This window comes from Mobula birostris, chromosome 2 (genome assembly GCF_030028105.1).
Source record: "Mobula birostris isolate sMobBir1 chromosome 2, sMobBir1.hap1, whole genome shotgun sequence".
NCBI classification, from domain to species: Eukaryota; Metazoa; Chordata; class Chondrichthyes; order Myliobatiformes; family Myliobatidae; genus Mobula; species Mobula birostris.
Genome location: NC_092371.1, coordinates 74,046,561 through 74,059,499, shown reverse-complemented (window position 1 = coordinate 74,059,499; position 12,939 = coordinate 74,046,561). Strand labels below are relative to the sequence as shown.

The following is a 12,939-nucleotide window of genomic DNA, read 5'->3' as shown; positions in this document are numbered from 1 at the left end:
GCTTCATCTTTGCACAAGATCTAAATATTTCTTAAAGGCTGTGAACTTTTGGGGTGGATGAAAGGGGAGCTAATCAAGCAGACTTCCTCCCCTAGAGCAGGGGTTCCCAACCTTTTTTATGCCATTAACCGAGGGGTCTGTGGACCCCAGGTTGGGAACCCCTGCCCTAGACAAGAGTTGAGTATTGTTGGAGATGAGCCCCTGCAGCCAAGTGAACAGTAATGATTGAAGGGCAAGAAACAGGTTAGCGAGAACGTCTTGACACTTACCGGAATGAGATCGCATAGGAGTTGGGCTCACTCCTTTTCCGAACTAGGAAGGCACCATCTCGAGGCACCCTCATCAGCATGTGCTCGGCCTGGGCTCGCGTGAGGTTGGCATGGTACCATCTGTGCAACAAAGGGAGAAAAGAGTGCATCACAAAAGCTGCCAAGGATTCTGCGTTGTTAGCGTTTTAACTTATTCTAGCTCAATGATTCGGTCTGTATGAACAGTATGCAAGACAAGCTTTTCACTGCATCTTGGTACATGTGACAATAATAAACCAATATCAATACTGGTCACGTCGACACTCTGTTCCCATCGCTGACTGGGAAATGGACCCATATCTTGGAAAGACCCTGATCTGTCAAGGACCATGTGGTGGCTGCCCGTGTGTCAGCCTCTCCACGTTAAACAATGTCATATTCATGCGTTGTCCATTAAGGGAACTTGCCCCAAAATCGCAGATCATGTGTCTCCACAGCCACCTGGTGAACCATCTTAGGAGAACATCACTCGACTCAAGTGGCTGCACTACTGTTCCTACAATATTACAGATGTGTGAGGTGGTGGTGAGACCATTGTGCTCAGTTTTGGTCACCATGTCACAGGAAAGATACCATTAAACTGGAAGCAGTGCAGAGGAGGATTACGCAGATGTTGCTGGGACTTCAGTTATGAAGAAAGGTTGAGCGGCTGGGAGTTTTTCTGTCAGAAAATGAGGGATGACCTATTAGAAGTGTATAAAATCATTCACTCTTTTATACATAATTTCATATACCTCTCTAAGATCACCACTCATTCCACTGCGTTTTGGTTGGGGAATCAAGATCTACAGACAATTCCAAGGGTTGGGGAATCAAGACCTACAAGATATTAGTTTAAGGTGGGAAGAGACAGATTTAGTGGGAACCTGAGGGGCATTTGTTTTTTTACTGAGAGAGTGGTCAATGTACGGAATGAGCTGTCAAAGGAAGTAGTTAAGGCAGGTAGATTAACAACATTTGGACATTGGGACAAGTTTCTACAGATGTACTGAGGAGAGCATTCTAACCGGCCTTATCTCCATTTGGTACTGGGGTTGGGGGGGGGGGGTGCCTCTGCACTGGATCGAAATAAGCTGCAGAGACTTGTAAACTTAGTCAGCTCCATCATGGTACTAGCCTCTTTACTATTTCAGGACATCTTCAAGGAGCAATACCTCAAAAAGGTGGTGTCCATCATTAAGGACCCCTATCACCCAGGTCATGCCTTGTTCTCATTGCTACCATCAAGAGGGAGGTACAGACACCCCCTGGTTACTAACCCTCATGCCAGAGGATGCAGATGCTGGCAAGATGGACAGCCTTCCAGATATGCATCAGATGCCACTGTCTGGTCACCTGGCCTGGTGGAACACTTCAGCAGAAACACTTCTGCCCTTCCCAGAACTACTGCTCCCCTGCTCTTTCTCTCCACTTCCCCCACCCCACTTCATGAACAAGTTCAAGCTGAACTGTCAATCATCCATACACGAATACAGCCAAACGAAACAGTGTTACTCCAGGGCCAAGGTACAAAACACAGTACCAAAAATCACACACAGAACAAGGCACATATAGCACATATAAATGAGTAAGCACATATAAATAAGATAGTAGTCACACAAAATAAATATAGCCCAAGTCCCTGACTCCATGAGTGTTCCAGCTGTCTGCAGTCGAACACAATACAGCTTGTCTTCTGGCGAGCAAACACTGGGAGGCAGCACCAACTTCAGCATGGACATGCCACGGGGTAACAAGTTGTTCCTCCTACCAATCCTGGCCCTTAGGCCAAAATCTGCTCCCTCTACTCTGTTCTCTACCTTCCACCAACAAGAACTGTTGACCTGGTGATTTTGTTCATTGCGGTCCCGAGTTTGAAGAAGGTTCCTGGCTGACATTTGTCACACAACAACTGTACCAGCAGATGGAGCTTATGAGACGGTGGGGAGGAGGGATTCTGGATGCCTGCCCTTGTACCACAACACCATTGTGCAGCTCCATCACAGAGCGCACGGCTGCAGCAGCAAGAAGTACTTACTGCGACGGCTGCTGAAGTTCAGGTTCAAGTTTAATAGTCATTTCAACTGCATACATGTATATAGCCAAATGAAACAAAGTCCCTCTGGACCAAGATGCACAACACAGAACATATAACTCACACACAACCCACGTATATGTTAATAATATTATCACAAATAAATTAACAAATAATAAGGTGCATTTACGTCACAAGTTAAAAAGTAAACAGTATAATGCTACTGGTGCTTCATATGTGGTGAGACCTGGGTGGAAGCAGGGAGTTTAGCAGTTTCACAGCCCAGGGGAAGAAGCAGTTTCTCATCCTAACAGTCCTTGTCTTAACGTACGGTACCTCCTGCCTGATGGTCGGGTTGGGGGGGGGGTGGTCAAGGAGATTGTGGGATGGATGAGAGGGATCACTGATAATACTAAGGGCCCTGTGATTCTGATAGATATATTCGATGGGCGCTAGACAGCCTACAATGATTCTCTCAGCAGTCTGCACAATTCTTTTAAGGAAGCGATCTGGACCGGCAGTACAACCTTCTGGGATTCCACTTAAGATGCTCCGGCCCCAGACAGCAGCTCCTGGAGGAAGGAAGCAAGGATTACCTTTCAAAGAAAACAACTGCTGAGTCACAGCGTAGACCAAGGCAGACTACAAAATGACAAAGGGGACCTCTGTGCTCATAAAGCAATGTGACACAGACACAACTCAGGACTGAGGACCCAAGTTAAAATGAAAGGTTGAATAGGTTAGGACTTTATTGCTTGTTGCGCAGGAGAATGAGGGGAGATTTGATAGAGGTATACAAAATTATGAGGGGTATAGATAGGGTAAATGCAAGCAGGCTTTTTCCAGGTTGAGTGAGACTAGAATCAGAAGTCATGGGTTAAGAGTGAAAGGTGAAATATTTAAGGGGAACTTCTTCAAAGTGCTGCCAATGAAAATGGTGGATGTGGGTTCAATTTCAACATTTAGGAGAAGTTTGATAACTGTATGGATAGGGAGGGTTATGCAGGGCTGTGGTCTGCGTGCAGTTTGATGGGAATGGGCAGTATAATAGTTTGGCAAGGACTAGATGGGCTGAAGGGCCTGTTTCTGTGCTATAATGCTCTATGACTCTATAACTGCCATTCAGCAAGGCTCCCTCTTATCATTCCTTTGGAGATTAGTTAGTTTCAATGTACACGTAACAAATAAGCTACATCAGGCTGCTGAAAATTGATTGCAGCTCAGTGTTCAACACAATCATACCCTTGGTTCTAATCAACAAGTTCCAAAACCTGGGCCTCTTTCCCTCCCTCTCCAACTGGATCCTTGACCTCCTCACTGGTAGACGCAGTCTGTGCGGATTGGAAATAAAACCTCCTCCTCACTGACAATCAACACTGGCACAACTCAGGGATGTGTACTTAGTCCAGTGCTCTGTTCTCTCTACACCCGTGCCTGTGGGGCTAGGCATCTAAAAATTCCTCATGTCACATCTATTGTTGTCAGAATTTCAGATGGAGGCGAGGAGGCACACAGGAGCGACATAGATCAGCTGGTGTCGCAACAACGACCTCGCAAGACCAAGGATCTGATTGTGGACTTCAGAAAGGGGGGCCAAAGGAACACACACCAGTCCTCATCGAGGGATCTGCAGTGGAAAAGGTGAGCGGTTTCAAGTTCCTAGGTGTTAACATCTCAGAAGATCTAACCTGGGCCCAACATATCGATGCTGTTACAAGCAAGGCATGACAGTGGCTATATTTCATTAGGAGTTCGAGGAGCTTTGAGGTGTCACCAATGACACTAGCAAATTTCTACCGATGTACTGTGGACAGCATTCTAACTGGTTGCATCAATGTCTGCTATGGGGCGGGCTCTGCACAGGATCGGAAAAAAGCTACCGAAAGTTGTAAACTCAGTCAGCTCCATCATCAGCACTACCTCCCCAGCATCGAGGACACCTTCAAAATGTGATGCTTCTAAAAGGAGGCATCCATCATTGAGGACCCCCATCATCCGGGACATACCCACTTCTCATTGCTACCTTGAAGGAGGAGGTACAGGAGCCTGAAGACACACACTCAATGATTCAGGAACAGCGTCTTTCCCTATGCCATCAGACTTATGAATGGCCAAGAAAATCATGAACACTACCTCATATTTCCCCCCTTTCTTTTTGCACTATTTTTAAATATATACTCATTGTAATACACAGTTTTTTTTTATTATTATGTATTGCAATGCCACAAAACAGATTTCATGACATACGCCGGTGATGTTAAACCAGATTCTGACTAAGCTAAGACGGTACTTACTCTTTGCTTTCGTGGGCGTTGGTCTGGGGTACTGGTTCAGTCAGACGCATTTCAAACTCGTTACATCGAAGTGGCTGTTTCTGGTAGTGCGAAATCAAGGCGTACAGGCTGTCGAACACCAGGTTGTCCGTCAGGTAAAACTTGGGGCTGCCTGCCTCTTGTCGGGAATGGATTCGGCAGTGCTGCACTCTTCCAAAGCGCCTGGCGGAGAAGACAGAAGTTTTGTTTTGATTTCCAAGAAATAAACAGTTCACTAGTGAAGTAAACCTCCCAGATAAATAGCAGAACTTGCACCTTATTCCATACCCATGGATGTAACACTATTCTGCATTCTGTTACTGTTTTTAACCAGCATGAGGTCAATGCATTACATAATGACGTGATCTGTATGAATAGTTAGGCAAAACAAAGATTTTCACTGTACCTTGGTAAGTATGACAATAATAAACCAATTTCAAACTATTTGCTTTGTCTACTGATTAACTGCAGCATTATTCTTTAGCATTCATCTACTGCCTCTAAACCATGGGATTCCAAATCTTTTTATGCCATGGGCCAATACTGTGAACCCCAGATTGGGAAGCCCTGCCTCTAAACCATCTTTGGCACATAGTCCTTAACAGCTTTCTGTAATATTACACTCCCTTATCTTCTCACACACCACGCATTTATAATTCCATCTCATCTACCATATTGTCATGGTAGCTTCTCATCCAACTCTCTCATTCTCTCACATACATTTAGAACCTTTCATCTCCTCATATGTTGTAATTCTATTTTCACGTACAGCACAACTACCCTTGTATCTTCCCACACAGCACCACGTTATCATCTCAACTGTGAAGATGAAAAAAAGAAAGAAGAGCTTTATTTGTCACAAATAAGAGAAAACCTGCACATGCTGGAAATCCGAGCAACACACACACACACACACAAAATGCTAGAGGAGCTCAGCAGGCCAGGCAGCATCTATGGAAAAGAGAACAGTCAACGTTTTGGGCCGAAAACTTTCAGCAGGACTGGAGAAAAAAAGCTGAGGTGTGGATTCAAAAGGTGGGGGTGGGTGTGGTGGAGAGAAACACAAGGTGATAGGTGAAACCTGGAAGGGGAGGGACAAAGTAAAGAGCTAGAAGTTGATTGGTGAAAGAGACAGAAGGCCACGGAAGAAAGAAAAGGTGGGGGGAGGAGCACCAGAGGGAGGTGATGGGCGGGCAAGGGGATAAGGTGAGAGAGAGAAAAGGGGAAGAGGAATGCTGAAGAAATGCATCAGTCTCTGCCATTCCTTTGGGTTCATCAGATGCGTGGAGAGGGGGAGCTTGCCATATGGGCACAGCTTGCCCTCCGTATCGTGCTGCCCTAGCCCGCATATCTAGACTGCTAGAATGCAACATCCATGGCCAACCCTGACCCACGGAGACCTCAGCGTGGATAGGTTAGGACATTCATCCCTGGACCAAAGGAGTCTGAGAAATGACTTAACAGACGTTTGTAAAATCAAGAACTGCACAAATAGGGTAGGTAGGTGGTCTTCTTCCTGGGGTAGGGGAGTACCCAAAAGAGAAAGGGGAAAGATTTAAAAGGGACCTGACGTGACTTTTACAACACAGAGGAAAGTAGGTTTAAGGAACAAGCTGCCAGAGATGTAGGAGAGGGCTGGCAGACCTGTTTCCCCGCCGTGCATAATGCCATGATCCTACTGCATAGCATTTTATTTCTACAAGGTAATTCTGATTATAGTCTCAGACAGTGTAATCACAAGCACAAACCACCCACACCACTGAGGACATATTCAACAGAAGGTATCATGCATCATTATGAACCCTCACCCCTCCCAGCATGCCCTCTTCTCATTACCACTATCAGGGAGAAAACCCACACTCGATGTTTCAGGAACAGCTTCTTCTCAGCCAGCACTGGATTTCTGAATGGGCCACGAACACCACCTCACTATTCCCCTTTCATCGATTCCTTCATTTCTTTATTGTAATTTGTAGTACTTCTTTTTCCCTGTCTTGCCACAAAACAACAAATTCCGTGGTCACAAAGTTAACAGATTTCGTGCCATATGCCGGTGATATGAAGCCTGATTCTGACTTGTCAGTGATTTAAATGTGCATAAATTCATAAAGAACAGCATGATTGTAAATAAAAGTTCCAGTCCCCCTTCCCCCTGGCAGTTAATCTGGTCAACCATTCTAGTTGAATGAACCCATTCCCTTCTATCTATTAAACCGTCACCACACTGTACTTTACACCACTTTCTATAATGCTGTTTACATTGTAAATACATGCAGGCACCTTTGACTTCATTTTATATAATTCTTTATAATTGTTGAGTGTTGTTAATTTTTGTTACATGTCACACCAACACAATGAATTCCTAATAAATGTAAATGTATATGGCAAAAAAAGTTGCTCCTTGATACAGATCTGACTCTGATGCTGTGTTCCTGTGACGCTGCAGGAAGTAAGATTGAATTGAATTGAACTGAATTAACTTTATTACTTACATCCTTCATATACATGAGGAGTAAAAATCTTTTATGTTACGTCTCCATCTAAATATGCAGTTTATAGTAATTTATGATAAATAGTATGTACAATAGGACAGTCAATCTGACATAGAAACACAATTGTGTCAACATGAATTAATCAGACTGATGGCCTGATGGAAGAAGCTGTCCCGGAGCCTGTTAGTCCTGGCTTTTATGCTGCAGTACCGTTTCCTGGATGATAGCAGCTGGAACAGTTTGTGGTGGGGGTGACTCGGATCCCCAATGATCCTTCCGGCCCTTTTTAAACACCTGTCTTGGTAAGTGCCCTGAATAGTGGAAAGTTCACATCCACAGATGCACTGGGCTGTCCGCACCACTCTCTGCAGGGTCTTGTGACTGAGGGAAGTACAGTTCCCATACCAGGCAGCAGGCAGTGATGCAGCCAGTCAGGATGCTCTCAACTGTGCCCCTGTAGAAAGTTCTTAGGATCTGGGGGCCCATACCAAACTTCTGGTAGTGCACCTCTGCATGCTGTATAAGTACTTGTGTGTATAATATTGAACTTGACTTTAGACTTCAAACAATTTCTGGTAAACCTTGGTCCTCTAAGCTCCAAGTCCATTATCATACTCATGGACATTTTATCTCAACCTACCCGAATGAGAGGGTATAGTCTCCCACAAACGTCTCGCTCTCACGCACGAGGAAGGAGCCATTGGGTGCTCCGGTCTCCAGGCAGTAATCTGTGAGTAGCCGTTCTGCAATCTGTCGGCCGTCACGCCCGGCGCCAAGCTTCCCGTGGAACCACTTTTCCGTCACATGAAGGTCCGTGCCGATGCTGGGCTGGAAAGGTGTCTGGGCATTAGAATTGTGCGGGGTACAAACCAATGGACAGGACTTGCGTGGTAAACCCATTCAACCCCTTTCCCACTCCCATGCATTTCCTCCCCTACCCCTGGTGTAATCAGGGTGGGAGAGTTGGAGGAGAAAGCAAAGGTGTAGGAATTTGGAAAGAAGTCCACAATACTTTGACCTTGCAGGGACATTCTAAAGTACTCATCTAGCATGATAATTCTGATTTTCAGCAGCTACCCTGCAGATGAGAGTTCCAGATGGAAGCTTAGCATTAGGCAGCAATTCTGTTGCAGGAATACCCAGCACTTTGTATGCAAATCCCCTAGTGCGGAGAGATTGAGAGGAGATTTGATACAAAATCATGAGGGGTAAATGCAAGCAGGTATGTTCGCTGAGACAAGAACTAGAGATCGTGGGTTAAGCGTGAAAGGTGAAATGTTTAAGGGGAACATGAGGGGGAACTTCTTCACTCAGAGGGTGGTGAGAGTGTGGAACGAGCAGCCGGCACAAGTGGTGGATGTAGGTTTGATTTCAACCCTTAAGAGAAGTTTGGATAGGTACGTGGATGGGAGGGGTACGGAAGGTTATGGTCCAGCAGTGGAACTGACCCAGGTCACTGATGCCGTAATAGTGTTATGTTAACTACTCCGCTATTGTGCAACCCTTGTATACCTCTGGATTACCGGTCCAATGATACCCCCTGTGCTAGTTCATGCCTTATTGACCTTGTGCTGTACACCCTTTAGATTACAGCTTCTACTAGATTTCCACACCCAAGAGTAAGTTATCTTACCTCTCTCTGTTCTTCCTCATCTTCGTTGGTCTGATTTACTGTCGTCTCCTCCGAATAATAAACCTTGTTGCTTGTGAGGACAAAGAAATGTGGGTTCCATTCCTGGGAAAACACACAGATTACAGAACAGCAAGCACAGAGCAAGTGACTCCATTATCAGCAATACCTACTGAATGAACAAAAGCTGGCTGTACAAAAATTCCAGGAGATGTTACTCCGTTACCTCTACAGAAATTAGTCTTTACAGTTTAATTCCTATTCTATACTGGCAAGGGGAATGAACGACGTACAAGATGGAGCAAGTCTCAGTCAGAAGCAAATGAAGCCCTCCAAAATAAACCCTAACGCCATCCATAGGTAGACTCTCCAACAATGCAGCTCTCCCTCAGCAATACACTTCATGATGTTGAAGCTTCAGAGAGTGCGCAGTGGAGATTTACCAGGATGCTGCCTTGACGAGAAGGCATGTCCAATGAGGATAGGTTGAGCGAGCTAGTGCTTTTCTCTTTGGAGCAAAAGAGGATGAGAGTTAACTGATCGAGGTGTAAGAGATGATAAGAGGCACAGATCGAGAGGACAGAAACTTTTTATCAGGGTGGAAGTGGCTAATACATGGGGCCATAATTTTAAGGTGGTTGGAGGAAACCATAGGGGGGATGTCAGAGGTAAGTTCTTTACACAGAGAATGGTGTGTGTGTGGACCACATTGCCAGAGGTGGTGGTAGAGGTAGATACATAAGGGGTATTTAAAAAACTCATAGAAAGGCACATGGATGATAGAAAAATGGAGGGCTATGTGGGAAGGGAAAGGATAGATTTGATCTTAGAGTAGGTTAAAAGGTCTGCACAACACTGTGGGCCAAAGGGCCTATACCGTGCTGCACTGTTCTATATTCTATGTTCTACACTGCAGTCTCAGTCCAGATTTCTGTACTCACATCTCTGATGTGGGAAATGAGCCACTATATTCAGGCTCAAAGTGTGCCTTGGTAGGCTCCTTTCAAAGTTTGGACTTGGTCTGAATTCTGAAGGAAGATTACAAGCCTTTCTCAGCTCAAGGAAGACAGGTTAACGCTGGAGGATGGCAATGGGAAATCTGAAACATATCAAGGTTTCCCACAGGGAAGGGAAAGGGCTACATCCCCATGTGAACCGTAAGGCCCAGAATGTGTAGGATCACAGTTGCTAGTTGGTTTACTATTGTCACATTTACTGAGATAACGTGACAATAATAAAATCCATACAGAGTACTTCAAAGCCTAAGTACATTGACAGGCCTAAGGCAAGGATGGTAAAGACACAAGTACTGGAGTATCTGAGATTAGAATCAAGACACAATTTTGAGACTGAGACGAGAACAGATTTTTTGACTAGATGCTAGATGAGAACCTGACAAGACTAGACCAGAATCCAAAAGCGGCAGAAATCCTAAACGCAATTGCTGACTGAACCAAAGTTGAGCTGATGACTGAGCGCTGAACCTGAGTTCAGATGCTCTTTAGCTATCCGAATCTTGGCACCAAAACATGGCCACCAATCAGCAGAGCGGGCCAGAATTTTTAAAGGCACTGCGCAATTTATCCATACCCCGGAACATCAGTGCGTCAAAGCCCCAGAGGCTGAAGTGGTCGGGTGCATCCCATAACAAGTACCAGGGAAAAGCAATAACAGAGTGCAGAATAAAGTGTTACCGTTACAGAGAGAGTGCAGTGCAGGCAGACAATGAGGTACAAGCGCCATGATGAGCTAAAATGTGAGGTCAAATATTCAGGTACATCGAAGCCTTGGTGGAGCATTGAGTGGAATGAACTCTACTGTACTGAAACAGGAAAAAATTCAGGAGGGGTTCACATTGCCTGACTTGCAGCTCTTTCATCATCCCCAAGTCCAAATTGGTAGATTAGATCAGATTCAGATTTATTTATCACATGTATAAAAAAATACAGCAACATTTTTCATTTACGTTAACTACCAACACAACCCAAGGATGTACTGGCGCCAGCCCGCAAGTGTCGCCACGCATTCCGACACAAACATAATAAGCTCACAATCTTCGGCAAAATAACATGAGGTAAATTGTGAGGTCAAGAGATCATCGTTTTCGTGTAAGATGTCCATTCAACATACAAAAACCAGCAACAACGACAGCAGAACAAGTATGTTCCCACCTCCCCCTTCTCTCACGCGCGCACGCGCACACAAACACGGGCCTCCAACCCCGCGACAGGCCGCCTCCAGGCCTCTGACCGCCAATCCTAGCCCAGGCCTTGGACTTGCTAACCTCTGGATTTCAACCCCTGAACGTGCCAACCACAGGCCCCCCACCTCAGAACCTTCCAACTGGCCTCAGGCCTCCAATCCCAGGTCTAACTAACTCCAGGACATGCTGACCTCAGGGGTCACTGGCCCTCATTCTCGTAGCACGTAGACTGTTTGAACATTTGTCTTTGGGGATCACTAGCCCCCAGCCTAAGAGCAATCCGTCTTGAACATCAACGTCCGGCTCCTCCCCCTAACTCTCCGCCTTCTTCCCCTGACCCCTCAATCCCCTCATCCCTAAATCCTAACCTCATGCATGTGTATTCACCATTATGCATACAACTTTATCACAATGACAATAGAAATTCAAGGGGCAACTGTAGGTGAACAATAAATTGACATCAACATCCACATTCCCGTCATCATCACCCAGGACATGCCCTCTCCTCATCGCGACCATCAGGAAGGAGGTACAGAACCCTGAAGGCACACTCAATGATTCAGGAACAGCTTTTCCTCTCTGCCATCTGGTTTCTGAATGGCCATTGAACCCATGAACACTACCTCACTACTTTTACGTACCGTAATTCACGATTTTATTATTATGTCTTGCATTGTACTGCTGCCGCACAGACAACACATTTCACAACACGTGCTGGTGATACTAAACCTGATTCTGACTCTGAACTGCTGGCAAAAGAGTAGATTGGGACTCACGTGATTGATTGGATCCTCAAGATACAAGATCCCATTCTTTATCGAGTTGCTGATATCGTTCTCCGAGTACGCAGAGTTCGACACCTCCTCGTAAGCACTGCCCTCAGCCAGTTTTTTATGCTGCAAGAAAGAGAGGGACAGGAGCCATGATCAGAGCAAGAGCCTGGACAAAGATACAGGACAGGGATCCACAGGACAAGGCACGGCAAAATACTCAATATACAAGCATCTCTAAACACGCACAGATAGAGCACACAGCCCCGCCATACACTGAAGAGTGAACATTAAGAAAAACTTACTCGCTGCCCGTTATGCCGCTGCATTTAGGGCAGCAATGAAGGTCCTCCATCTCTGGTGGTGTTCAGGGCTTCCTTCATCGTGTCAGTGACTCAGTTTCGCTACTGTCAATCATGCAAGCTCCAGGTAGAGACTCAGGAATACCGTCACACTTAGCTGTAGGAGGTTTCTTTATTGCTGCTTCCGAAACAGTCTTGTTTGACCAGTCAGGGTTGCTACCCCTTAGCTGAGCCCCTGAATCCGGAGGATCAGTGGACCACTCTCAGTCTGACCTCTACCCATTGACCTGTTGGCATGGGTGACCCTACCGCAGCATAAAGCCCTGACTCCAGCCAACATAGCTCTCCGGATCACTGAGGCACGCAAGCCTTTAAGCCACGACAAGGTTGTGATCCACTCGGAGAGTGAAAATTAAGGAAAAAGTTTAGGTTTATTGGTCACATGTACATCGAAACATACAGTGAAATGTGTCAATTGAGTCAACGACCAACACAACCTGAGGATGTTGACATTCTATCCCCTACACACCTCAGGTCCAGGTTTCAAATGCAGGAATATGCCAAGGTCAGCCGACCTCCCCCCATGGGCAGATGATCCACCGAGCCTCAAACCAACTCAATCAGTCAAGAGCACACACTGTTCTGTTGGGATCACCCTACCTCCTTTAATTTGATCACCACACTTCCGTCACCAGCACAGCATGCCCACAACTCAGCCACACACACAAAATGCTGGAGGAACTCAGCAGGTCAGGCAGCTTCTATGGAAATGAATAAACAGTCAACATTTCAGGCCGAGACCCTTGTTCCTAACTCGTATGTCTTGGGAATGCAGGAGGACACCTAAACAGTCACAGAGGTTAACATACAAACTTCTTACAGACACAGACAATGGCAGGAATTGAACC

At 45.7% G+C, this 12,939-nt stretch overlaps 1 protein-coding gene across 3 annotated transcripts in view; it reads right to left on the bottom strand.

The window, feature by feature from the left end:
• The window catches only part of plcg1 (phospholipase C, gamma 1), a 190,946-nt gene that overhangs the window by 39,501 nt on the left and 138,506 nt on the right, over positions 1 to 12,939 (bottom strand). For all 3 annotated transcript variants that reach the window (XM_072242980.1, XM_072242971.1, XM_072242988.1), the window contains 5 exons: positions 11,736 to 11,855; positions 8,760 to 8,861; positions 7,767 to 7,954; positions 4,617 to 4,817; positions 270 to 389 (listed from right to left, as the gene is read on the bottom strand). In XM_072242980.1, the coding sequence (XP_072099081.1) occupies positions 270 to 389; positions 4,617 to 4,817; positions 7,767 to 7,954; positions 8,760 to 8,861; positions 11,736 to 11,855 (731 nt within the window). The remainder of the gene's footprint in view (positions 1 to 269; positions 390 to 4,616; positions 4,818 to 7,766; positions 7,955 to 8,759; positions 8,862 to 11,735; positions 11,856 to 12,939) is intronic.